The 25,467-nt window shown below is 39.3% G+C and overlaps 2 protein-coding genes and 2 non-coding genes across 10 annotated transcripts; all 4 read left to right on the forward strand.

The window, feature by feature from the left end:
• Nucleotides 1–1,794: 1,794 nt before the first annotated feature.
• On the forward strand, nucleotides 1,795–4,220 carry LOC111251085 (uncharacterized). 5 transcript variants are annotated; one of them, XM_022807362.2, is made up of 4 exons: nucleotides 1,795–1,941; nucleotides 2,670–2,965; nucleotides 3,285–3,421; nucleotides 3,927–4,220. In XM_022807362.2, the coding sequence occupies exons 2-4, from the start codon at nucleotides 2,722–2,724 to the stop codon at nucleotides 3,993–3,995; spliced, it is 450 nt and encodes a 149-aa protein (XP_022663097.1). In that variant the 5' UTR covers nucleotides 1,795–1,941; nucleotides 2,670–2,721; the 3' UTR covers nucleotides 3,996–4,220. The 5 variants fall into 5 exon arrangements, with proteins under 5 accessions (XP_022663097.1, XP_022663096.1, XP_022663099.1 ...); XM_022807361.2 differs by lacking the exon at nucleotides 1,795–1,941 and adding an exon at nucleotides 1,948–2,086; XM_022807364.2 differs by lacking the exon at nucleotides 1,795–1,941 and adding an exon at nucleotides 2,020–2,174 and having other exon boundaries at nucleotides 3,285–3,425.
• Nucleotides 4,221–6,446: 2,226 nt separating this feature from the next.
• Nucleotides 6,447–14,294, forward strand: LOC111251730 (uncharacterized). Of its 3 annotated transcripts, XM_086990466.1 has the most exons (6): nucleotides 6,447–6,864; nucleotides 10,001–10,237; nucleotides 10,345–10,496; nucleotides 11,611–11,859; nucleotides 12,161–12,294; nucleotides 13,204–14,294. In XM_086990466.1, the coding sequence occupies exons 4-6, from the start codon at nucleotides 11,625–11,627 to the stop codon at nucleotides 13,234–13,236; spliced, it is 402 nt and encodes a 133-aa protein (XP_086846592.1). In that variant the 5' UTR covers nucleotides 6,447–6,864; nucleotides 10,001–10,237; nucleotides 10,345–10,496; nucleotides 11,611–11,624; the 3' UTR covers nucleotides 13,237–14,294. The 3 variants fall into 3 exon arrangements, with proteins under 3 accessions (XP_086846592.1, XP_022664372.1, XP_022664367.1); XM_022808637.2 differs by lacking the exons at nucleotides 10,001–10,237; nucleotides 10,345–10,496 and having other exon boundaries at nucleotides 6,447–6,957; XM_022808632.2 differs by lacking the exons at nucleotides 10,001–10,237; nucleotides 10,345–10,496 and having other exon boundaries at nucleotides 6,449–6,864.
• A 3,761-nt stretch (nucleotides 14,295–18,055) lies between these two features.
• TRNAE-CUC (transfer RNA glutamic acid (anticodon CUC)) lies at nucleotides 18,056–18,127 on the forward strand. The gene has a single exon. It is a non-coding gene; the product is annotated as a tRNA-Glu (tRNA).
• Nucleotides 18,128–19,989: 1,862 nt separating this feature from the next.
• Nucleotides 19,990–20,061, forward strand: TRNAE-CUC (transfer RNA glutamic acid (anticodon CUC)). The gene has a single exon. It is a non-coding gene; the product is annotated as a tRNA-Glu (tRNA).
• The last annotated feature ends 5,406 nt before the right edge of the window (nucleotides 20,062–25,467 follow it).

Raw genomic sequence — 25,467 nt, forward strand, 5'->3', positions numbered from 1 at the left:
TTAGGCTAAGAATTAGCATACTAATCGGCCAAATAGGATACAATCTTAGTTTTTACTTCGATCAATTGGGCGTTTGCCATGGCCAGTTGTACCACTGTGAATGCGCTGGGAACAAAAAAAGGTTATATCACTTTTTACCACTGGCCAAATGGAGCTTACAGAGCATAGAAAACAGCTAAGCATTTGTACGAAGCTGAAGCTGAATTCTTGTTGAAACGTTAAAGGGTCGAGTATTTTTCACAGTTATTTCCGTCCAACTGGTTCTATCAAATATCCCGTAAAGTATGTCACTATAAAACGTCGTAGATCTGGTCAAGCGGTGTTGCTCGAATACGGCTGTTGTTATACCATAATAGGTATCAGCAGTCAACGTGACAACAAGACTTTCAACACACAACCTTTTTGTTATTATTATTCCAAAACCTTGTAGGATTATCGTTTTGATCGGTTATGCTCTGGCTCCAGCAGAACTTTTATGGGGTCGATATGTGATCTAGGATAGGAATAGTACATGCTTTAAAAAAGTCCATGTTTCCTAGCATACTTAACGTACTATAGACTGAAGTAATTTTATCTATCATACGTTTTAATCGAAACTTCCCTGACACTGTCTGTTGTTTGTAATTTGTGCTATCCTATATTACTTACACATGTTTCTTATAACTTGATTACCTTGAGGCTTAGGTGAATCATAATCATCTACGGGTAACTGTTATACCACTCTTAACTCTATCATACTATGTCTGGTACAATGATGTGACTAAAAAATCAACAGTACTCCGTAAGCAATAGCTATGCAGTTCAATAAAAAGAAAAATCAAAAATAGTTTTTTTTATGTAAATCAGGTTATATCAGTTCGTATATATATGCGAAAAAGCGTAATCGGAAGGCTCTTGGAAAACGCTACTTTGGAAGCCAACGCTTAATATTAAAAAGTATATTTTTCTCTTTTTGTCGAGCTAAAATATCATAATACTTTGAACGTTTTCGAAAAACAATTTTACTATCTGACCGATTATAAAATTTAACTTAAAATTTCAGATTTGATTTGATTGAATTGAGATTGATTGAAGCACAATCGCAAGAATCGGTCCATAATAAATTACTAATACTTCGCCCATATACTTATAAGAGATATAACCTTAATCACAAACGTCTAGTAGTAGACAATGATATGCCGAGATCTGAAGTTTAATTATGTAGATCAGTTAAGTTACTTATGAAACCACACATCTGGAGATCTTGTACCCAGCTTTCAAGACAAGGTGCTTCTTCAATATATCAAGCGGATGATATACCGAAGGTGTGATTTTGAAAGCTTGATCACATAATTTAGAGATATGCTAAACGAACATCTTATCTAGCGTTAACATGCGGTATCGTATTAGAGTTAACGAGTTGCCCCAGTAAAAGACAGAGTCGATTATAAATTCTCACTTTTTTAGTTGATATAATCTATGCTAGCACATGTAGTTATGAGTCAGATTCTGCCCCTCACTTTAACCGTGTTCGGAATTCGCTCGATTTTGCCGTTAGAATCTCTATTTAAACGAAGCAATTTTCGCTATAATGGGGTACTTTTAAGCGGAACAACGCACAACAAGTACAAATGAAACGTATAGCCCAGTCGACCACGCCCGTGGCCATTCGCGTGTTTCTTCACCCAAGCTGTCTTTTTACGATCGCATCGTCAGGAACACAGCACCAACAAGAGACTATCAAAAAGACCGACCCAACCTACTACGAGTACCTTTATGGGACATCTAAGCGCTGTTAAGACCGTAAACAGTGTAAAGCCTGGACATAGTTCAACGACTGCTTGTGTGTAACGCTGGAGGGTACGAATTACTACTGCATAGACATACATTCGTTACTCTTGCATGTCTTAACGTTCTTGCTGTGGAGTCAGCATCACAGGCGTCTAGACAAAGCCCCTTCAGGTACGTTAGCAGGCTTTGTGTCTAATACGCCTGAAACGATCCTCTCTCCAAGTTGGCTCCAACTTGGGAGGTAAACGATCATGGCTAATGTAGCGACAAGAATCCTGCGAGCGAAACGAAAGTATCGTGCGTCGCTGGCCGAATGGTAAACAAAGACGGGTTCGCAAGAGTGATTCACACAGTAACGTTTAAAGGAAAAAACTGCTTGGCATTTCTATCTGTTCTTTGCAGTAGTATGTTTCATCTATATGGATGTGGTGCTTTAATAAATTCTTGAAATTTATTTATTTATCCAGTGCAAAAGTGCTTCGGGTTGCCCGCTAACGTTCGCTGAATATCAGCATCTGGACTATCCGCAGAGCATACGGTTAAACCTATTCTGAGAGGGAGCTCAAAATGTGATCGAGACTTAAACGTTTCCTTGTTATTTGGCTGTATGAGGAAACTCTGTTTAGATATACAAGCCCTTTCTGCAAGAAGGATACGATGTACAAACAGGACAAATAGCGTGACACTAATTAATTCTGACCTACTTCATTAATGCAATCGGAATTACGCTAATATTGGTGCTATAGGATACGTTTGCACGCAACGACAATACATTATCGTCACTGCGTCACAGCGTAATTTCTGCGCAGCTGATCATAATCTGTATTGCGGGGCACAAGAAAATCTGATTGCTGAAAATGTTGGATCACGAGATTATAATAAAGACCATTGATTTTCAGTTTTGCTGTAAATACTTTAGCCGGCAAGGTTTTGAGGTGATTGCTCGCCAAAATGCGTCTCATGGAATGGATGATGGAAGGGTCGTTCGACATCTCCGAGGTTCCATATAGGCATTCGCGAGTAGGTCTGCCTCGGAGGATGGTCTGGATGCTTGCGGCAATATTTTCCATAATCACGTTCATACTAGTAGTCGCTGGAGCAATTCTCACAGCGATTGCGTACACTGAAGTGCGGCCACCTACAGCTGATGATAATTACCAGCGATATCTCGGTTCAGACTACCGCAGAGTTATTGGTGAGTCTTGGAGTTCGCTATGAAAACGACTATGTTAGAAAAAAAAAGATGCGTTTACCCGACACATCATTTTAACTATTGATTTGACCATTATTATTTAAACCTGACAGGCATTTATTACAGCATCTACGGTGCTTTAAAACAGGCTAAAAAAATCACGCAGATGTGATTTGTGAAAAAAAATAACATGATATTTTTATCTCAAAAAAATATATTGCCTTCAGCGTAACGTAGAGAAATGTTGTTGTTCTGCTATGTTCAATAGCTATGGAACTCTTTGAATGCGAAGTAATGCACTTTGTTCAATTGTGGCTTCCAGGTCCGTTGATGATGATCATTTCACTGATGGTTTTCGTTATGGGTATAGCCTATTTACTTGGTCGGAAGATCTCGCACAAGGCGGACAAAAAGCAAATGGCGCTCCTTCGAGAACGCTTGTATCCTCAAACAAGTCTAGTCCGTAATTATATGTTAAGAAATTAGCAATTTTTTTTAACGTTGACATTGGCGTGGTTGCACCTTTTATTATTACTGATATGCTATTGTTAAAATACAAAAATAAGACTCTTTTTAACGTAAAACAGTTCTAATAGCAAACAAACTGTATCGTTCACGCCGTTTAAAACCGATTGCCGATCATATACTGCGAGGTCTTATATGACCCTAAACTAAGGAAGGTCACCGTACTCCTTCTCAAGTTCTGCTTCTAAAATCTACATTATTTATTTAATATAATACGAAAGAGGTGTGCATAACCCACTGTCCCCCTACACCTCACACCAATGCAAACTGAATTTGCCACAGTCGAATATCCCTTTCGGAAGTAACTCGCTTTTAATGTGTATACTAATATGTCACCGGTCACGTGGCTAACAAATAATATACTAATGGGTATTTAAAGTAGTGAGATCAAAACGCCAGCTTGCAAGCTTCAATTGTTACTTTTATTTCGTTATTGCAGCCGCGACAGCAGTCGTCTCCTGGACGGGGTCTGCACGACTCCTCTAAGCGCTCGCTGGACATCCACTGAGTTCGATATCTATCGAATTTACTGCCAAGACAAATAATATTAGTTGATCATACATCGATCATTCAATTCAAATCTATGCATACAGACATAAGAACCCTTATGCATATTCTGTATATAGAACCATTTCATAGAGAAAGCCTTTCAGAAAGGAACTGGCAAACATGGTCTGACAGAAGACCTCAAACATGCGTTAGTGTCCCATAATAAATTACACATACGGCCACACTTATTCGTTTTCTTTTAACAGTAGTAGAAGGTCAAGCTTCTACTGCACGATATAATCTATTTATTCGATCTCTGCCGAAAGTCTGCCGTTTATATCTGAAGTAGTGGTGAAGAAGTGAAAATGAAACGTAGCGGACTTTTTTCTAGATACACTATATCAGGTCTGCAGATATGTATGCCTTGTAGTAGATTTTGGACCGAGCTTTAAAAGTAACGCAGAAAAAATAAAAATACCGCCCTTATAAAACATTTTACAATGAATCTATTAACATTTTCACTGAAAGCAATGGTCTTTGACTGGACCTTCGAATCTGTTAATATAGGGCATCCTAAGTGCAAGACATTGTGAACCTGAGTCAGGTGAGGCTCTTCAATAGCCGGAAGAACGCTTTTTAGCGAAAAAAAAAAAAGAAAAAAAGGTTAGACTTGTCGTCCGCTTCAATACATTCGGATGTCTACCATCCATCGACTGTGTCGACTTTTGCAGTGCTCCCTAAATTAATCTGAATGTAAGGCAGTTCCAGGTCTCCATGCGTTTCATTATCGCAACGAAAATACCGTACGTACTTTTCAAATTGTTAATGCCTCTGTGTTATATCCACATCAACAAAACGGCCAGCGCCAGTTAATAGGTAACGGCCTATGGAAGACTGCTAGCATTTCCAAAGATGGATACTACTGCATTAGTTATACTGAAAATCGAGATGGTAGAGCTAGGAAGCACGTCGTAAGCATAATCCCATCGCTCGAATGTTTACTTTACCGTAGCGGATACGTTACCGACCAAAGCATTCTTGCAATCGTTCTTCGTTATTCCACCACGACCAGGATAAGTTTGACAAAAAAACAGACCAAGTTGGGCCCCAACTGTATTGCCTTGTGCTACCCGTAAGTCGTTTAAACTAGCGTCAATAGAAAGCCCGCAGCTTCGGTAAATCGAAAGCCTCGAGATCAGTGCCGCTAGATCGAATGGATATTTTTGTCTTTCAATCTCGCTGAAGGCTCTGCTGGTTAAAAAAGATAAAGTGTAAAATATATAGTCTATAGTACGATATTGACAACGCACACACAGGGATACAAGGATCTAGGAGGAGCAGGAGTCTTTAGCTGATTTAGTGCATGGGTGTGTGCTCGAATACGATAATTTATTGACCCATTTCGAGTTATTTTCGATATTCCATACAGTGAAATAACTAGTTAAATGGACATGTTGCCTCAAAGGAGAAATAGGCTAGTAGGTACGTGCCTAATCGACTTCATCGAGGTCTCAGATTATAAAGACTGGCGCGTCTGACACGTAAGTTCTAATGGGAAGCACCACTGTCTGACGCAATGGTCACTTTTTCAAGAGAAACAATTAGGAACGGCTTGAAGCACAGTCGTCGAAATCGCTTCGTTGAGGGTAAACAGATCTGAACCTACATTTTTGGCCACGACGATCGGTGGTTCCGAAGATACTTTGTCTTTAAGCTATATTCCGTCGCGTTTCAAGCGCGAAGCAAAACGGTGGCTTCTCTAATATTTGTTTTATTCTATTTGTTTTGTTCTAGAGCGTTGCGGCTCAGAACAATTTATATTGTCACAATGAAAAGACTTGTGGATGAAAAATCCACACAAATGCGGTGGACTTTTATTAATGTATACACTCCTACATAATGTAGCTGGGGGAGTAGACAGAGCAGATTTGCAGATGAGAAAATGATGGCCGCAAAATGTACAAGACAGAAATATGCTTCTCCTGAAACCCCAGCCCCAACTGCAAATCCATTATACACGTGCGATTTGTTACCACTATATAGATATATCGGTCTAAACCCTTTCTTCTGTATCAGCCCTTTTTAGCCTAACACTTAGAAATCCTCAATAACACAGTACGTTGTAATTTGTCGAGGGGCAAGACTGGCATTATCAGCATCTTCATCGCCACCGTGATCATCAGCAACAACAATAGGAATAGTTATTTCTACGAGTAAGAAATCCGTTCCCACGCGATCCTTTACGTTCGCTGGCGTTAATACTATCTCTTTGACTACCTAAAGTGACGATATGCTTACGATACTACCACGGTCATCATGCGGACCAAATAAATATGTCCAACCGTATGTTTTCCGTAGTTGAGCAAGCGAACGCTAAACAGAGAGCAAATGTTCACTCTATGAGAGGGGCTATGACGAACACTCCCTTGCCATGACGGCGATGTACGAGTCGACTGATAGGCCGCCAGGTCGGCAAATGTCGCTAAGGCATGTTTGACACGCCAGACTAGTCCCGCTGCTGGAGTTGGATGGCCCTTACGCTGCGCTTATCTACGTCGGAGCTCAGCTCTCTTCGTTACGCCTCCTATTGTCCTAAGGCCGGTTCCTAAAGATTAAACAGTGGCAAAGGGCCACAGACGTGGATCTCGATTGCGAACATGCTAAGGCTCTCGAACAAAATCTAGTAATTCGTATTAGCCTTGTGTGAGCTAAACCACTGCCGTAAGATACAAACAAATCCTAGAAGTGTCACCGCCAGACCTCGTATCTCCACAAAATTATTCGGTGCAAAAAGGGAGGCTACCGAAAAAAAGCTAAAAACAGAAAAGGATAAGATCGGATAATACAAGTCCGACTTGGTCTACTCTGTCTTAGATACGCCCCGTTCCGTGAGTAGAATATATTGTGTGACTGATTTCAGTAGCCCCGCCCTATTGGGCTATGGAAAGTGATAGGAATCGAAAGCAGTCGATAGTGCTCAGGTGGGACAAAAACCCCTTAGGATTGTGAGCTTTTACGGAAAAGTGTGATCGGTAGACGGAGACGCGCCGCGTTTATACCTGTATTGTAAATGACCAAATCACATGTTTTGAACTAAGAATGCCGTTGGGCTGCGTGCATAACAAGAAATGTGAAATAGTTCGAAAATGTTAGAAAAGAACGTATATCGGATTATAGGATAGCCCTTACATATAAATAACTTGATAAAGCAAAGTAGAAGCTTTACCCCTGGTATTTCTCCAAGTTATCATTCCGAACAATCTCTTGTTGTTGCTCTAATTGTTTTAAACGAATATAATTGTATTTCAAGCGTTTTACCATAAACCGTTGCAAAGAGTGTGAACCCCAGCTAGACGAAGTGAACCGCAAATTTCACACGCGATTGCCATTGCAGACGAACGAATTGCCTGAACAGGGCGCGTAAATTTGACAACCGATAGCCTGGTGCAATCGAATGTTTATGTGTGCGCTGTAATTGGGTCTGTTGGTACCATATTAAAGTGGTGTTCGAACCAAATTATGGGACAATGGACATCTGCCTTCTGCCTAATGGTTTAGCCTGCCTCTTTGCCGATACGCGTGCTATGGGAACGTCCTATGTTCTTAGAATAGACTTGGAAAAGGACTCTTAGTCAAGTTGCTTTGCATTGGTTTAGCACAGTTTGACTTGCGTTACATGTCCAAAGATATCTACTCTCTATGCAACATAAAACATACTGTTAGGACCATGAGAGGGCGTTAGTTACAGGAAATACGCTCATTTCACACAAGAACGAGCCCCATCAAAATTTTTTCGACTATTGATCATTTGTCTTGGGTTTTAAAAATATATTTGCACTATCATGCAGCAAACAGGATATAATAATAGCGGCAATAGAAATAATATATATGCCATCTGGGCGCTGCTTTTTAATCAGCTACTTGTCTAAAATCATACTGATGCCGATGATGAAAGGGGTTCTTGAATAGATCATTTCCAAGTAGACGAAACTTCCTGAAGCCTTTTGACCTGGGAGCGCATGACGTGTGATCATTCCTAGGAGTGCGTACATTCGACAAACTGAAATAGGAATATAGGAAGGTGGACATTTTCGTAGTTTTGAACGGTTTAGGATCTATGAGTCATCCTCGGGTATCATTAATGTAGTCATAACTTAGTATAGAAGCTCACACCTGGACAAACAAAATTGCGTCTCGACATTAAATTGCAAAGAAAAGATTTAGCAACCAGCTACGTTTTACTGTCGTTCATAATAGGCTAGCTTTGAACGGTCTGGGAATTTGAGTGGGGTTCGAGGAGTATCTGCGATGAGTGATTATTGGAAGCTTAACGGGAGAAGCCTTAAGAGAAATGACATTTTAAAGTACTGCTGAATCATAGTCTCTAGTATATCAAAGAAAAGTGGGAGGTCTCTCGAAGTGATTTGTTGTTAAAATGTCGTTCGTATATTTTGTGATGAATACAGTTTTCGCGGGAGAGTTACTAAAGGATTGTTTCAGTCACGCAGACAAGACGTCTTAGACAAACCTTGAAAAAAGCAATTTTATCGATCAGAAAGATCATGGCGACTGTCTCGCGAGTTACATGGAAAAAAACGTAATAACTTTACCAGCATAATCAAAATAATATACCACTCACCAAGTGAACTGTTTAGAATTATTAATTACGTATGCTTTCGATTGGCGTATGTACGTGCAGCGTACCCATAGTATCGGACCCTAGCGACTTACAGCGGCAAAACGTTTCAAAGCATCGAAACAGACGGCAGGGAGACTATGTCTAGGATTCATACTTGACAAATCAATCTCAAAGTGGGAGCCGTTTATTTGGAGAACGATTGAAAAGAACATGTTGACCTAAATAGGAGCGGACGAGTGTTTTCTTTTTTTCATTCTAGGGGTCATTGAAGCACTTTGTATATATAGACATGCGTTGTTGGTTGTGCCAGTCGCTCGTTTCAACTTAACATAAACTATATCCTACATAGAAACAAACTGTATTCTTAACGAGTAAAGTTTGTTTTGAATTTCAAACCATCATATTGTACCCATCGTTCAGTGATCAATCTATTAAATCGTAAATATACTATGACTACGTTAATGACATACGTACGCCCTAATTGTCTCAGAAGCTAAAATTTGAAGAACAACAAGCTGCTATTGTAAATACTTATGCATCGTTGATATTTGTCGAGATAATTTCTCAGTCATACATCAGTGAAATTGCACTTTTGTCTCCAGGAAATTTCCACACTCTCTAAAGGAGAGCTTTTGCGATTGTGCAGGTGGCCTGGAGATATCGTTGTTAGATTAACATAGCATGTAGTATTTCTTTTTGCTTCTATTTCGTTGCCAGTTAGTCTTGCCTTTTGGAGACTCGTGAGCTTTACTGTCAACTGGACACAACCGTAAAAACGATAGGTCTCAGCAACGAAAAGTATTTTCCGTTGGATAAACTTCGATCGCTTTTGGATTTCGTAAAATCTCTCGTGTGCAGACGTGTGCGTGTACACGAACGAGTCTGTTGATTAGAAAATATCATGGTGATCTTTCGTTGTAGCAGATAAATCTAGGTAAATATCTGCTGTTCGGCGAATATGGCTACTCCAGTAAGTAGTCTCGACACAAGCACAGACGCGCATGGTTGAGCTTGAAACGGACACAATCATGTATTGAAAAAAAAAAAAAAAAAAAATGGAAATTCATGAAATGATACTTAGTAGAGTAATATATTTGCTCATTTTCTCTTCACTATTGCTGTTCAAGTTAGTCAGTAAGGATGATGAATTCAGAAAGTTTACTCACACCGTTAGCTCGATAGAGCTTCAGTCTTCAGTGCGATGTGAAGATCACTCAAGAGAAAACTCATTGAGCTTTGTCTGCAGTCTGGCGCTTCCTACTTAGAGCAAGATTTGTATCACTTTATCGACCGATTCATTCAATGTCCGTTTCACGTATGCTAAATAAATGCCCAGACATTCCGAGCACCTGTCAGGTAATGATATATTATTACAATTATATTAGGTCATGTAAAGGACCATAACACGGATGTACTTGCATCGACAGCGGTTGTTTTCGTAATTCATTTCGGCGGTGATCGACATTGAGAGCAAAATTTTCAAGTTACTTGGTGACCGTATATTCCTAAAATTAGAAAAAAAAGAAACAAGGGGGAAGCGAAGAATCATTGAATTATTTCAAACGGTGCATTGTGTCGCGAGGTTACGTGGCCTAAGTTCTGCATCCTAAAAATGGATCTGCGTAAGTGGATTGATTTTCGGCTGAGGTCGCCCTTCTCTTAATATGACTTCGAAGTGTCTTTTTCTGACCTATCTAAATCTATCCACTTGACGTCTTGCTCCGATTAGCAGGTGGAAACTTCGTTGCTATATCGTGACAATTTTTTCACACGATCTTCGGAATATGCGCATTATTTATATAAAAATAGCGTTACGCAGATCTATTGTGTAGTTGTTCGTTTGTGGATTATCATATACAAAGGAAGGAGGAATCTATATCGGTACGTAATATTTGAACATAAATTCCGACCATAGAAAAGGAATTGTTTGAAAACGATCGATGACATATTTTTCCATCTATGCTAGCAAGCGACAATAAGGTTACGAGCGATAAAAGCATCACATTATAGATTCTGATGCGTCTGAACTATGGCGAGACGGGGATTTCGGTTTCCCAATTTTCCTATTTTGTATTCATAAGCGATTTTTTCCACTATTTCTCTCGCCGGATTAGAACGTTTGTCTCATACCGAAAGTAGCAACGCACGGCCTGAATAATTAGCCAAAATAAACAGCTCGTTATTTTCGTTCAATATATTTTCTATCGTTAGTAACTTCAAATTCACTTAAGTTGCATAACTGCATGATATACGTCAAGGCTTATTAGATAAATATGCAACGGTTTTCATAGCAGAACTACGCAATAAAGTGCACAGGTGTTATTCAGAAAGTAGAAATTTTTTTGTCATTTTAAAAAATAGCAAATTGATTATTATTTTATTTAGCATTTGAATTTTCTAATTGTACCTTGTATAAATGAGTAACTTTAACCAACTAGAAATATTGGCGTCGATTCAACTTCATTTCCGTTAGCAACTGTTAACGTATAGATTACTTCCAATATATATTAATGTGCAGCTTCAGCCTCCTTATCTCTCCAATTATATTTATTAACGTCCCTTAAATTAGGACGATGACAAAGAAGATTTTTACTGGCAGAATACGAAAGAGCTTTTCAGGAGTTGACTACTATCGCAGAGCTACTGCGTATTAGTTAACGCGTATAAAATATATATATATATATATATAACATCTCGAATGCTGGACACATTGGGTGAAAATAAAAATACGTTAGCCGTATGGATAGGCTCTTGTTGTCCTTGTATTAATGTGCCTAGTGGCATCCAAGTTCTAAGCCTTCTACGAGTTTCCAAAACTTTTGAGCCTGACAAAGCCTAGCATAATTAGTATGTAAAATACATATAAAAGAACTGTGAATTTTTGCGCGAAACATTTAAATAACGAGAACCTTACCCAGGTTATATGTGTACTAATTTGTAGGCTAAGCAGTCTATAACGTGCCTCTCGCAACGTGAGATTCGGTTGATTTTGCAGTTTGTGATCCCGAGATGGGGCTAAACATGTCTTCGGATAGCATCTTGCTATCGCGGATTTCGTATCGACATTCACGAGTCGGTAATCTCCCCTACATCGTCTACTTTTCCGGATGCCTTGCCACTTTGGCCTGTTCGCTCCTGATAGCCGGGGCGATCATGATGGCAATTGTCTTCACAGAGGTTCGACCGCCAACGGATGATGAAAATTATCAACGATATATCGGAGCTGATTTCCGTCGCGTTATCGGTAAGCATCGACAAGCAGACCATTCTGATATAGTCGTTCTACCTTATAGCTCTGACGAGTTAAGAGCTAAAAGACTTTGATCTTGACCACCTAACACACGAAATGCCAACTTCCGTTAAGAGCAGACCTAATGTGTCAATCATCTGTTCACCTCACCAGCTCGATGGATATCGCTTTAATATACGCGTATATCCCACACTTATATGTTTTATGCCAGCAACACATAGAAATTGTGTGATTAGTAAATATCTATATATTGTAGCTAATGAATGAAGTAGTTACCTAACCTTTTCTCGTCCAGGTCCCCTTATGATGGTCATGGCGTCGTTGATGCTACTTCTGGGTTGTGGCGTAACGCTTCTGGGATATACATCGGCGCAAACCGATCGTAAGGAAATACAGAAATACGTAGACGCCGAAATGCAGAGCCTTCCGGTTAGTACCAAATTCAACTCAACAATCTCGTACTTAACATTACTTAAACGTCACTCGTATGACAATGTGTATATAATATGGATACAGAACGAATCAACTAGAAACACTGCATTTATATTCTAAAAGCTTGTCTATGAAATATAGGGCATTTCCAGGTTTTCTGTGGTTCCCATATTGTTATTATTATATCACACTAAGCCTATATGACGCTAACTAGAATTTTGCTTACTGATTATGCCCTCAAATATAAATAGAATAATTCAGATAAGAGTAAGTATCTTAGACATGATGTTTGTTAGACAAAAGTTTTTGTTTTTTTTTTTTAATGAAAATTGAATATTTCATTAAGGTCTATCATTCTGGTGGGACCTATGTTAGCTTGACACAAATACAAGTACCCTACAACATTCCTACTCCAAGATACATGGGTATGCTTACGATATTGTCAATGATTTACCAAAATGAGGTAATTTTTCGACCACCAAATCATGTGTACTTAAAGTATTGTGACATCTTCTACGCGAGCTGTAACTACGTTTCCACTGTGGCAGTGCAATCGATGAATTGGAAAATGTATTGATGATAAAATAATTTTAGCATCTTCTATGCCTCGTGTATAAGCAATTAAACGGTTTCAGCCAGCGGTCAGGGGTAAGCGGGGAAGATCAACATTAACCACCTCTGTTACAAGCCAATGTACATGTGTAGCCTTTCACATATGATGACTCAGTTGTTAGAACTTTAACGTTAAGCAAGCACATGTTGAGACGAAGCAATAGAGAAATATAACAACAATAAGAAGAAGAAGAAAAATACAAATTTTTATTAAATAGATTTATTTGCGAAAAAGAGAACTATCTAAAATAAGCGAACGTGTTTAACATAATTTTATTTCAACATGGCTTCCAGGTGCATCAGAGCGGATACCCTTATACGAAATAGCACCGGATCGACTTCTACGGTAACGAATAATATGGTCAGCGACATAGTGTACAATTCCATTTAGCATGCATTGACGATATCCGCTGCCTTTCCGAGTGAAATAGTAAGAAAACCGTTCTAGACCGTGACGTTCATTTCGCTAAACAAAAAAGAACTCTATTCCCTTCAGCCATATAGGAGAGGAGCTAAAATTGTCACGCCTTCACACTGTCCACTCGTTCAGTATAATGCAAATTGTCTACGGTAAACTCTATATAAGCTAAGTTCTTCTATATCATCAGCTTTGAGCGCGACCCGTCAGCAGCATCTGCAACTACTTGGCCAGATGATTGGGCGTCAATTCATTGATTACATAGTGGTTGTTTGTAGGTCTGGCTTGCGGAGGAAGCAGATTAGTACAGTTGCCAGTGCGCGTGTTATTTGTGGTCGGCCACGCAATCTGACTTTTCTATAGTTTCAATGTTTGTTTTTGATTTTGAGCGATGTGGTGAAACTATACTGAAAAGCAATATTTAATATCGACGTATTGAAACTGTAGACTTTGCAAGCGGACGAAAGACATCTCCGAGTAGATCTGTTTTGTTTAGAGAGAAGCATTTGAGCAGCGATGGCAAACTGAGCCACGGCGATTCTCCCAAATTTTGACCATAGAGAACTTTTGATTTGTCTGTTTATCTAGGCCAAGTTACTCTGATGTGAGATAGGGCAAATATATTGATTCTTACAAGCCGGATTAAGCAAAGAATCGAAGCAGCAAAACGCATAGGGGCCCATGAAATTATATATATGTATAAACCTAAAGGAAGAGATTATTGAATAAGATACAAAAAAAAAACTTTGTACTACTAGTCCTATCGAGGAATTAATTATGTTTACGTAGCGCACACTATCAACGTGTTTACACTCTATCGAATTTTCAGTATATACGCGAATATAAATGCTGTATAAAGTTAGAAATCTGTATTTTCTCAATTGTAAGCATGTCATAGGCAATCGACATAAAGCATAATCATCCAACCGTAAATTTGAATAAAAATACACGATTTTTTTTAAGTCAATCTGCATGTGAACTTAATTAACATTATGTAATAAAATCGGGTAGATATATGGATATCTATTTTTGAATTGTTTCAGGGCAAAAGAATTCCATAAGGGCCAACTTTTAGGCCATGTTCAATGTTGAAAAGTTTGAAAAATTCTGAAATAGGATCTGCGCGATCAAATTGTTTCTTAACCAAGTCCGTACAAGCTTATCATGGTACAAGCGGCCCGTCGCAGTTCCTATAATCGTATGGAGTGAGATACTATAGCAATGACTCGCAAAACACGAAAAATATAATCAAATAATAAAAAAAAGTATATTCTAACTTACCCAGCTATCGAGCAATGGCGTTCAGTATTAAGTATGTTTTATTTATTTGAGGACATACTCTCATTCGTAATTGACATATGAGTCGTTCACTGATTATATATACTTACACACTCCCTAGGAATACCAAGCTCCCTTTTACAGGGAATCCGCAGCGAACGATACACAGTGTGCTGACGGAGAAAATTATTCATAGGTATTTATAAGCTGTGTCGGATTTGAGACATGGTGAACTGGGATTAGAAAAGAAAACTATCAATAAATTCTCTCAGATTACGTCGTGAATTATGAAGCCGTTTGATTTAAAGATGGGAGTACGGGCAAAATCTGCAGGACGTTGCCTGCAGCTTTAGACGGTGCCACCGGACATCGGGCAGAGCGATATTCAATATATACTGACCAACTGATCATGTCTGTAACCGACGAAGATCATTACTATTTTATCTAGCTACCGACGTAAGTGACCGAACGCGCACAACGGAAATAGGAGAACTTTGGATTCGAAATCAAAAGAGATTTGTGGGGCAGCTGTAGGCAACATCAAAAAATAGCTAATTAACACGTTTTTTTTCTTGTGTCTTATTACCTACACAGTTCATATTCTTCGTGCCTTGTTAACTCACTTTCCTCCTATTGTATGATAAATTGATGATGTTCTGCAAGAATATAATGTAGTGGATAATAAGTGTATACTTCTTATTAGCAGACGGAGCTGTAGGATAAGACTCCTTGGCTCTCTGCCATTTTTTTTCTATGAGAGTTAACCGTCTGGTTCTGTTGATTTTGATTCCAGCCAGTAGCCGGGATTATGTAGTAACTTCAGACATAGGCAAACACAGTCGTACTAGTGGTACATACACGTATTCATATTTGAATAGGATAAATTGAAATGCTATAATCTGGAGAAATGTATACGCTGAACCTAATTACAGAGTGAATGATAACCGGGTGAAATCATTGTCGTCCAAATTTTTGTTCTATATAACATACCTAAAGTATAAGTCTTGTTTATAGTTTATACCTATATTATAGTTTAACAAGTTCATGAGATAAATTTCACTTTGGTAACCGCCAACATAAATGTGTATTTCACTTGTTAATCCTATCTGAAGACCTGAGCTCGAGCTGTTGAAGTGCACAAAAAGGTTTCCAAGACGTTGTCTTACAACTTTTCGCAGCTATAAGTAGGGGCCATATTATCTGCTACATGTTGCTATATCTGCATACTCTTTCTGGCTGAAGTACCAGCCCGGTGCGAAGAAAATCTGTGACCTTCTAATACCACTAAATGAAACTTTAATGGATGGTATGATACCTCTTTCGTTGACACCGTGTGCGTTATTTATATTGTGTGAGTTCTTGGAAAACACAAAAACTTCCACGATTACTCTGTGCCGTCCAAGGTGTTTTGTGAAAATGAAGTACAAGCAATATTTTTGCAGTCCAGAGCTAGTCGCCTTCATGCTAGAAGCCAGCCAGCCAGCCAGTCGTCTAATGGAAAGCATAACGGCGATATCGGACGTAAAGCTCGAAACATAGAGGACTAGTCGCAAAAAATCTCCGAATCCCATATTGTTTCAATCAAAGGTGGTGAAATACACCTTTAGTAGAAATGTACTGAAAGCGGTAATAGGATCAAGTGTACATTATTATTAGGATTGAAACATTTGCTTCAAATAATTGAAAATTTCATTATGTTGTTACATTTTGCCGTTTAAATGCTTCGAAGCTCTAGTAAAACTGTGCAGTTGTGTGATCATTGGTTATATACTACTGGGAGTTAATTGAGTTTCTTCACGGAGTAATGGGTTCAGGGTGGGAAATGTCGTTCAGTACTGAGCACCAATAGTCGGGAATTAGGTTTATGCCAAGAGGTGACTGCGCCCTAGAACCCCAAGTAGAATAATAAATGTTTGTAATTACCGAAGTTGTTGAGCATGAACCTCTTTATCACCTCAATGAGAAGTTCCTCAAAGTAGGCATCATGTAACTGTGTCGAAAACATTGAAAATACAAAACAACAGCAGGGAGAAAACAGGTTTTTTAGAAGCTGAGTCAGTGCCGAATAGAGTCGTGTGTAAACTGATGTTCATACTTAGTTAGCACAGTTATCAGGGATATTTGGTGTTCCTTTGAGCTGTTGCCCAAAAAGGTACTGATGCCTTAACAATGTGGGGTATTCTACTGTCAGTTTTTTAAAATCAACCATTGGCAGCAAGATTAAATAGATAAATAATGAACTTACAGCTAGTTAAATGTTCTCAGGGTGCTAGCACATGTATACAAATCTCACTGTTCTGTTTTATCTAGTTTAAAAGCTATAAGCATTTTTCGAATAAATAAACTAATAAATAACAAGCTGAATAGATAGGCTCGTACGGCGGGTTCTGACTTGCGTTGTACAGAATATATTTTTTATAACAGATTTTCTCTACCATACTAACTTTACTTCATTTCAAAAGAACTTAACTTGCTAGTAATTAGTAAAATAACTTTTCTCTTATCGCTATGCAATAGACATACAGGCCATTTTCTGTTAGTGTCCTGCCATCATCAAGTATTCAAAATTATTCTACTGGCTTCTAGAACCGACAACGCGTCAGTAAATAGTAACTTGTAACGGTTGATTGCAACTATAAACAAAAGACACCGATTCGCGTCATATATAGCGTAAGGATACAATCTGGACTTACGGAACTCCAGGGCCTGAAGTAATGCTTAAACCTAACATGAGACGAAAAAACTGTAACAGTGAAAACAACAGAAAACCAAAACAGCGTTTCATTATTTCTGCCCCAATCTTTCGTTTAATTTATTATGTCGGCAAAAATGTAATTTTATAATGTCGATGTCGATAACACTTCGAAAAGGTAACTTCTTTCACTAAAATTATTTATTCGGCGTTCTGTCCTACTTTCTTCTTTATCTTACTATTAGGATAAAAGAAGGATTTCTGCCAAAGAAGACATCCATAAAACAATATTTATTCGTAGACCTATTTACGGGCTTCCGTTTTTTGTTTAGAATAGTTTGCTCTCTGGGCCAGTATTGCAGGGGTTTGAATTGTCGGAATCCGATGCAGCTGGATTTTACAGGGTCTGGAAGCTGAAGGCCGAATATTTTTTCATTCATGGTTCGCCAGGGTTTCGCAAATTGCCGAAATTACATGACGCCTTGTCTTATGACGACACAAAATCATTTGACGACATGCTTCGTGTGTCCAATGCATCTTTTTTTCTATATTTCTCAACTCAATTCCTCGATTTAAATTGAGTGATAGCTCTGTATGAAACCTAGTAAATCATTCGACGCTACATCAATTGGAACTCATCAAGTTGTTTCTCATGATATATGGAAAAAAACAGCTGGATTGAAACAGTGGAAGATCGTGATGGTCGGTGATAAAACACTAACGACAGGATTATTGTATCTACGGGACCCACAGATGTGTCCGGCATGGTCTAGTGGCTAGGATACGCGGCTCTCACCCGCGAGGCCCGGGTTCGATTCCCGGTGTCGGAAAGTTTTCATTTGTTCCTGTGGTTTACGTACCACCCCGACAGACACTCTTTTCGTGCTGTCAACCAGCTGTGTGGTGGAAGGCCTAGTGGCAGTGCCGGAAAACTCAAAACACTTAGTGTGTGTGGTAAGCCATTGGAAATAGTGACATTCACAAGTGACTGACATATGACACAAGTGCATGTGAGCTATGCAACCGATTATTTCATACTGCTTTATCTTAGCCCTCTTTAAAATTAGACGCGCTATCTCAACGTTTGCACTGCGCCCGAGTTTTTACCCCTGCCAGAAAAAAACCACCATTACCCATTATGAAAGAAGCAGAAGAGTCACAAATCACTGCAATGTAGTCCAACGAAGTCTGAGTTTTCGTTATTGGATGTTAAGACAACAGCTATTTACCTTTAATAGAAATGGATTAAATTGATTTCTAATTAAAGTGACTTCTTTTTTATTATAACCAAAAGCACTGTGTACGATCGTAACTCATGAACTAGCCAAGGACTGGCAGACTTGAACAATACAACAATATAGAGTACCTTAAATGTGTTACTTAAAAGTAGAAGCAGACGCTAATCGCACCTGAGTAGAAAAGGCCTCGAGAATAGTTTCAGCTGACCCTTTACAAACTACTTTAAGCGATTTTTTTTCTATTTATTTTTATTTTTAAGCGATAATCTTCGACAGATCTACGATTGCGATCAAGTCCCTTATATACCAACTGATAAATGTTGACCGATTTTTCCGTGTACGTTTATTACAAATTTATTTAAAATATCAATAAGCAGTTTTTTTTTTCATTAATATTTCGTCTGAATTTTGCAGGCTACCAAAACCGCACGACGTCTGGTATTGTGACGCAAGAAACCCACCTGACCGTAGGCTTCTTCTATCCAAGGTTTTTCTCGTCTATTTCTTTACTCAGTTTCATGGTTTGGGTCAAATGTAGGGTCATGCCAGTCGGTTATAATATGTAAATGCTTACTCAACGAGATAATAGTTCATCGTCGTCTATTTTAAGCGGCCATGAGGCACTTGCTTTGTGATTTGAATCGAGATCCGCAGCTGTAAAGCGCTTAAATTAGTTTTGGCCTACGTTGATACTGTTAATTTTGTTCAACTTCATGCACAATTCCACTTGTCTCAGTATAACTATTTTTGGTCGTACAATAGCGAAGATTATAGTACCAGATATACAGTTTTTAAGTCCTTATTTTGTTCCCATCGTAGACACTTATCAAGAACTTAGCCAAGATGCAAATTGCGTAAAAAAATAAAAGTAAAAAAGTCTATAGAAAGCGTGTGGCTAACTTCACAAAGCGACTCAACCCAGTAGGTAGCGAAGTTGCTGAAGTTACTTTCTGACCGACCTAAATCATGCAAACAGTTGTATTGATATGCCAATACGTATGATACTCACACTCATAAGGCTAAGTTGTTTCTGGGTTCAGTTTAAACACAGATCACAAAGAGTGTATAGAAACCTTTGCATTCCTTTCATTTTCCTCTTTGAAACAATTGTGCTTCAACTTGAGGCATAAGTTCTATATGCAAGCTCTATAGCGTACCCGATTTGATCGACGCAGTAAATGCTTTGACTTTAATTTCATCTTTTTTTTACTAATTGGGAAATATTTGATGTCAGAGATCTTAGGGTGTAGGAGGCATTGGTTCGATTTTGAAAACTCGATTAGTTTATTACATTGGTTTCCTGATTAATTTCCACGTATAGATGGCTCTGTACGCAACTTTACTGTAAACTATTCGACGGTGAATCAATCTGAATTCGTATATCGGTGGAAAAACGAAGAGGTATTATGACAAAGAGCAAGCACGAATACTGTTATACAGGTGACCAAGATGTATCCGGCATGGTCTAGTGGCTAGGATACGCGGCTCTCACCCGCGAGGCCCGGGTTCGATTCCCGGTGTCGGAACGGTTTCCTTTAGCTCACGGTTGCTCTGCCAGTCCCAAGGACCCGTGGAGGTCTAGGTTCAAATCATTTGAACTCTTTTCAAATTTTCATAGTATAGTAACTCACCCTAAAGAAATCGTTCATTTAAGAATAACTAGGCGCCAGTTGCAGCTTGTGAACCGGTTCTCGAAAACAGATACTCCGAGTTGACCACCTACAGGCCATTGATACAGACACTGTTCCTAGCAGATTTACAGTTGTGGTCCTTAAACCAGGACATGCCAATTGATAAATATAAATATGGTGTTCTTTTGCTGTTTGTTTCGTATTTACTTAAAATACTAAGGGGTTTATATTTTCTATTTATGATGTGCGATTCTGCTCTAGATTTTGTTTTGATATTCTCCTAGGACGGCCGTGATCAGCCACGATTCCTCATCGAGATATCGATTTCCTTTGTAGCTGTATTTACTTCTTTCTTTGAAGCTGTTGAAATTGGAGTTTATATGAGCGTACATAGGACACGTATTAAAAGAAGCCGTCAAGTTACCGGATACGTTGTACCACGTCTGTCCCAATGCAGTAGCAATGAAGAGAATCACCTATGCTAAAATGTTCAGTCCTCGTACAATGCACACTTGGATTTCATACATTTGACTGCATTATCCTTATAGAATGATTATTTCTCTGGTTAAATCGTTGATCGTGGTTAGGAGATAATTAGAAGAGTAATGATGTGTGATAATTCGAATAATTTATCACCGAAATATCACATGCGGTTGGTTGTATTGATGCTGTGGGCATAGCTACTGTTGACAGTGACCGTTATATGCGTTTGCTGAAACGGGATAATAATATGTGCCGGATGTATGACGTATGCTCTTTAAGGTAATCAGCATCTATTGAAATGGACTCTAAAATGCGGAACGTCAGTTCAGCCAATGCATTGTTCACTCGTATGTCCCGTTGACATACGTTATGCTGCTTTCATAGACATCGTTTTTCTCTTCCAGTCCCAATCGCCATTGTTATGTACCTCCCTTCTCTCTGTGTTAATTCTTATTTCACAGATGATATTTCAAAAATAGGTTTTCAGCGCAACGACTGATCCTGGCGGGTTTGTTCCACACGCGCGTATATGATGACACATATGACATGACGGTAACGATACGAGACTGTCGTTGCTGCTGCTGGCACTGCTGTTTCGAGTCCGCGACAAACAATGGACCAGAAGAGTGCGCTCGTCCCGCTTCTGCCTGTTGTCAGCTTCATCTTATCGCTAAGCGACCAGATGAGTGCAGCGGCGTGTGACACCATCATCATTATCACTAGTGGATGCCACATGTGGCAAGCACTCCTCGATGGGACGGAATAGGTGACGAGAAGATATCGCGGAGCGACAACTTGCGATGCTCCTGTGCGTTAGGCGTGGGAGGCAGAAATAGTGATTGTGATGATATTACCGGAGATCGGCACCCATTGTTCACGGCGGTTGACATTGGTCAGAGAGGCTGAAATAGCCAGCTGCCCAGTTGAAATCATTTAAGTACAGGCAAATCGAGTTAGGTACATCGATAGAGAACAGGAAAGATAGTCATGGTCCGAACGAAAAGAAGAAACAGATTAAAGGGGATTCAGTCCTACAAAGCTGCAGCCGAACTGTGGATGGACTAGGCCAGAAGGACAACCAGGTAAGCTGGTGACGCATGAGTTAGCTGTAGGACTCTACAGCCGCAACTACAATAGCAGCAAGAGCTATCAGCTGTCGACTGTCTGCTTTCGACTACTGCACATCTCGTTGCTGACACGTTTTTGAGAGCAGCGACGACAGGAGCGGTCGTAATGCTGGTAACTCACCTGTTGATGCTGCTAAAGCTGGACTCCTGCAGTCCATGCAATTGCCTTTGCATGTTGTCTTTATTCATGCCGCTGAAAGTGGTGCTGTCGTTCTTGCCTCGAATCGCGGTGAAGCTGCTGGCCAGGATAGAACGGACGGGAATCATCACGGAAGAAAATGCTATCGATTCTTTTTGACTAGCCAGAATTTTAGCTGGCTTAGGTAGTTGTTGATCGCAATCGCGCCAAAGGGAAAAACAACTATACTTTGTTCACTCTGGTCATATGCGTCTACGGCGTCTATGAAATCATCTATGGGATTTTTTATATTTGCCGAAAAACTGGCTGAAGCCTTTTGTAACGACGGGCAGCATAGCGGGAAGAGCAAATACCGGATGGCACTTATAGTTACATTTAAGGCGAAGATTGTTAGACAATTGTCCATGGGTAACAATAAAAAAGAGTGGAAAATTTGTCGCAGAGCCCTACTTCTTGGTAAACGCTGGCTAATCGAGATGATTCATACTCTGAATTGACACAACAACAGAAGGCGAGCATTATATATCAACAAACAACATCGCAAATTTATTGGCCTATTCGGAATATTAAGGCTCTCAAGCCCGTTTTTTCAATGACGATTCACCTTTGTCTAACAATCTGCTCTCTAACAGTCAGCTTTGTAGACGCCAGTACTCCTGCATTACAGCACTAAGTTATTTCTTCTTATAACAACAAATTCTTCTAACGTTGTTGTAGGTTACTGCGACTAAGTGTTTTATGAACAAATACATCTATGCAACATAAATAGTGAAACAACAAAAACTAACATGTTTCCTAGTTTTATACAGGACAAGTTCTGTTAAACTTATCTCATATTTCTACATTTATAAGTCATATTGCAAACATTTTTTATATGCTAGTTTCCCCTAAAGGCACGGACCATTTTAGAAACATTTTCATACATAGGCTTTCAGCGAGTTTGACGATGCTAATTAGCAAAAGACAAGTTCCTGGCATGGCTAGTATAATGCCATACTAAAGAAAAATGGCGGTTTTCTTTACTTCTGAGAAAACCTTACTTCAAAACACTGTCAATCAGTCCTCTCATGTAGACAATTGTAATTCAGTCGCATGTTAAACATCAACATCCCTACCAGTGCGTTCTTTTTTAATTATATTTGACCGAATAGTAACGAACAGGTGTCTCTGATGTAAACTCCGCTCTCGTTTCCAAATTGAAGGGATATTCTTGGAAATTTTCGGAACGTTTTTGCAATATCCATGGGTCGTACACACATCTGTAAGGCGTCCATATGAATTTCTGTTTTCATACTAAATACTTATAAGAACCTAGGTGTATTTTGAGTTCCAATAAGCTTCCAGATCCTGAAGGCCAAGTTTCCAACTTCTAGGATACAGCTCTCTATCCGACGTAATACTAAACGTCTACTGACCAGCGTGGGATAGCTATTCGAGGTACAGGGTTTTCTTCAGTAAACCCTAGGCTTAGTCATGACAATTACCATCATAAGTAAAATAAACCATTTGATAGAAGGGCATATTTTGAATCCAACATGACTGGCGGAAGCTTTGACACAAAAGTACAGGTAGTCTTCCTTCCGTCCATGCGTGCTATTGCTACAAAAACGAAACGAGGTCTTTACTAGATCGCTATAGATGCTAATTGTCAGCTATAAAAGAAGAGTAATTACCACTCGAAGCTATCAATATATTGTTGACCGGTAAATAATTACATGGTGTGTTCTGCATTACGGCACTTAGCCGGTCATAAATGTAAGATACGTGTTCTCGAAAAGTCTGCCCGGTTTCACATGTGCACTTTACTCATAATTTTTGGGTTAGTGTCCCATTAAGGGCCGCACATTGCCATTCTGGATTAGCTGCATAAAAACTAAGTAGTCTATAAAGACAAGAAATCTTTTTCCTCCCAGACTGACAAAGTCTTGTTATAAGACAAAGAATAACGTATTTACCATGGAGCTTTTAGCTCAGTGAGACCAATCGGACCGCAACAAGCCAGATCTGTCGCTTGCCGTGACTTGTCACTGATCAACACACTGTGTATAACAGGGCGCACAACTGGCTTCTGGAAAAATAGCATATCAGCTAAAGGGCCTTGAAAAGGACTTCATTGCATTGGTGTCATTGAATTAGAAGGTAAAGTTACCAACCTGGGGTAACGAGTTACTTTATAGACAAATTTATGAGAACAGGGCAATTCTAATTTATAACTAAGCCGACTTTTGATCGTGTTACTTGAGATTTCCGGCACTGCCTTACGCGTTTCGGCTAACTCTCTAAGGTACACAGAATTATAAATTAGCGTATTCAAATAGCACAGATGATTTCACAGTTTTGTCCAGGACAGCTTTCCAACACCATCCACTCATTCATTGCGATGCAGGAATATTTGTACTGCAAAAGTTTTGCGACTCTCCAATCAGCTAAGTAGAAAAATGCGAAGATAGGGCGATATTATAAACAACGACACAGATATATTAAGGGCAGGTGTGGGACTATTACCGGCCGTAAACATCTATTGCAAAACAGTTGCTCACTAGACGGGTGGTTATACAATAAATCGCTCATTCGACTTACGATAGAACTGTAGTATGTTCCTTGAGCATCTACAGAGTCGCTCGGTGTCCAAGTCCTTATGTATCGAAAAATATTTTAAGGAACATTTTTGTTTTGTTTTTAGCTGCGGTTCGAACGTGGGCGATCGTGTTAGATAATGACTTCGATCTTAAAAAGGCCGACAGGTAAATATCTGGAAGTTAGAGAAAAGGAGTGAACTAAAAATCGAAAATTCAATAATAGAAACTTTCAATTGTAATGGATAATTGAGCTGAATGACCTCAGTAGAAATGCCCATTTTCAGAATACGAACTTAGCTTCAGCCCAGAAGAAAGAAATGACCCGTTTTCGCAGCAATGGCTGTGGTAGCTGGCCGAGGCTACCTTATACGTACACTACACTTTGGGACTATTGAAGTTTATAATGGTCTATAGTACGGAACTGCAGAGTGTCTTCCGTATGAATGCGCTTTTAAACGGACGTGAACGCTGCGTTCTTATTAGTATCAAAAATAATCTGAATGTTTACATCATTGACGTCGTAATACCGACAACAACTATCGTCGTCAGAACATAAAAATAACGTAATCTCGTTGACGATGGTAGTAATGATACCATGGACGGATGGGCGAATGGTTACGAATGCTGATATTTTTTATCCATTGCAACGCTTGCAGGCAACACAGTGAAACCTAATGGGTTCACCGAGTACGAATCTCATAATAAAACAGCATTTTCCCGCATGACGGCTCTAATCAGTCACTATCGACTTTTTCGAACATGATGGGTACTTATTTTTTTTTTCAATGTTTTTCAGCGTGACTGCCGCTGCAGTTTTTGAACATATTTGAAGCTGTCCTTCCAGACATATGGCCTTGGATTGTACTGAGACCGTTCAGTTACCTATGTCAAACAAAATTCGTCTTCTTAGAGCGCTTTTGAAACGCCTTATCGCTTCCTGAATTGATGTGCGGTCATTTTCGAAATAGGGTTT

The sequence above is a fragment of the Varroa destructor genome, unplaced genomic scaffold (assembly GCF_002443255.2).
Source record: "Varroa destructor unplaced genomic scaffold, Vdes_3.0 BEIS01000005.1, whole genome shotgun sequence".
NCBI lineage: Eukaryota > Metazoa > Arthropoda > Arachnida > Mesostigmata > Varroidae > Varroa > Varroa destructor.

Coding starts and splice junctions, on each gene's coding strand:
- LOC111251085 (XM_022807362.2), top strand. CDS start 2,722: ATGCGTCTCATGGAATGGATGATGGAAGGGTCGTTCGACATCTCCGAG. Junction 2,966..3,284: donor AGACTACCGCAGAGTTATTG/GTGAGTCTTGGA, acceptor TGTGGCTTCCAG/GTCCGTTGATGATGATCATT. Junction 3,422..3,926: donor TGTATCCTCAAACAAGTCTA/GTCCGTAATTAT, acceptor TCGTTATTGCAG/CCGCGACAGCAGTCGTCTCC.
- LOC111251730 (XM_022808637.2), top strand. CDS start 11,625: ATGGGGCTAAACATGTCTTCGGATAGCATCTTGCTATCGCGGATTTCG. Junction 11,860..12,160: donor TGATTTCCGTCGCGTTATCG/GTAAGCATCGAC, acceptor TTTCTCGTCCAG/GTCCCCTTATGATGGTCATG. Junction 12,295..13,203: donor CCGAAATGCAGAGCCTTCCG/GTTAGTACCAAA, acceptor CATGGCTTCCAG/GTGCATCAGAGCGGATACCC.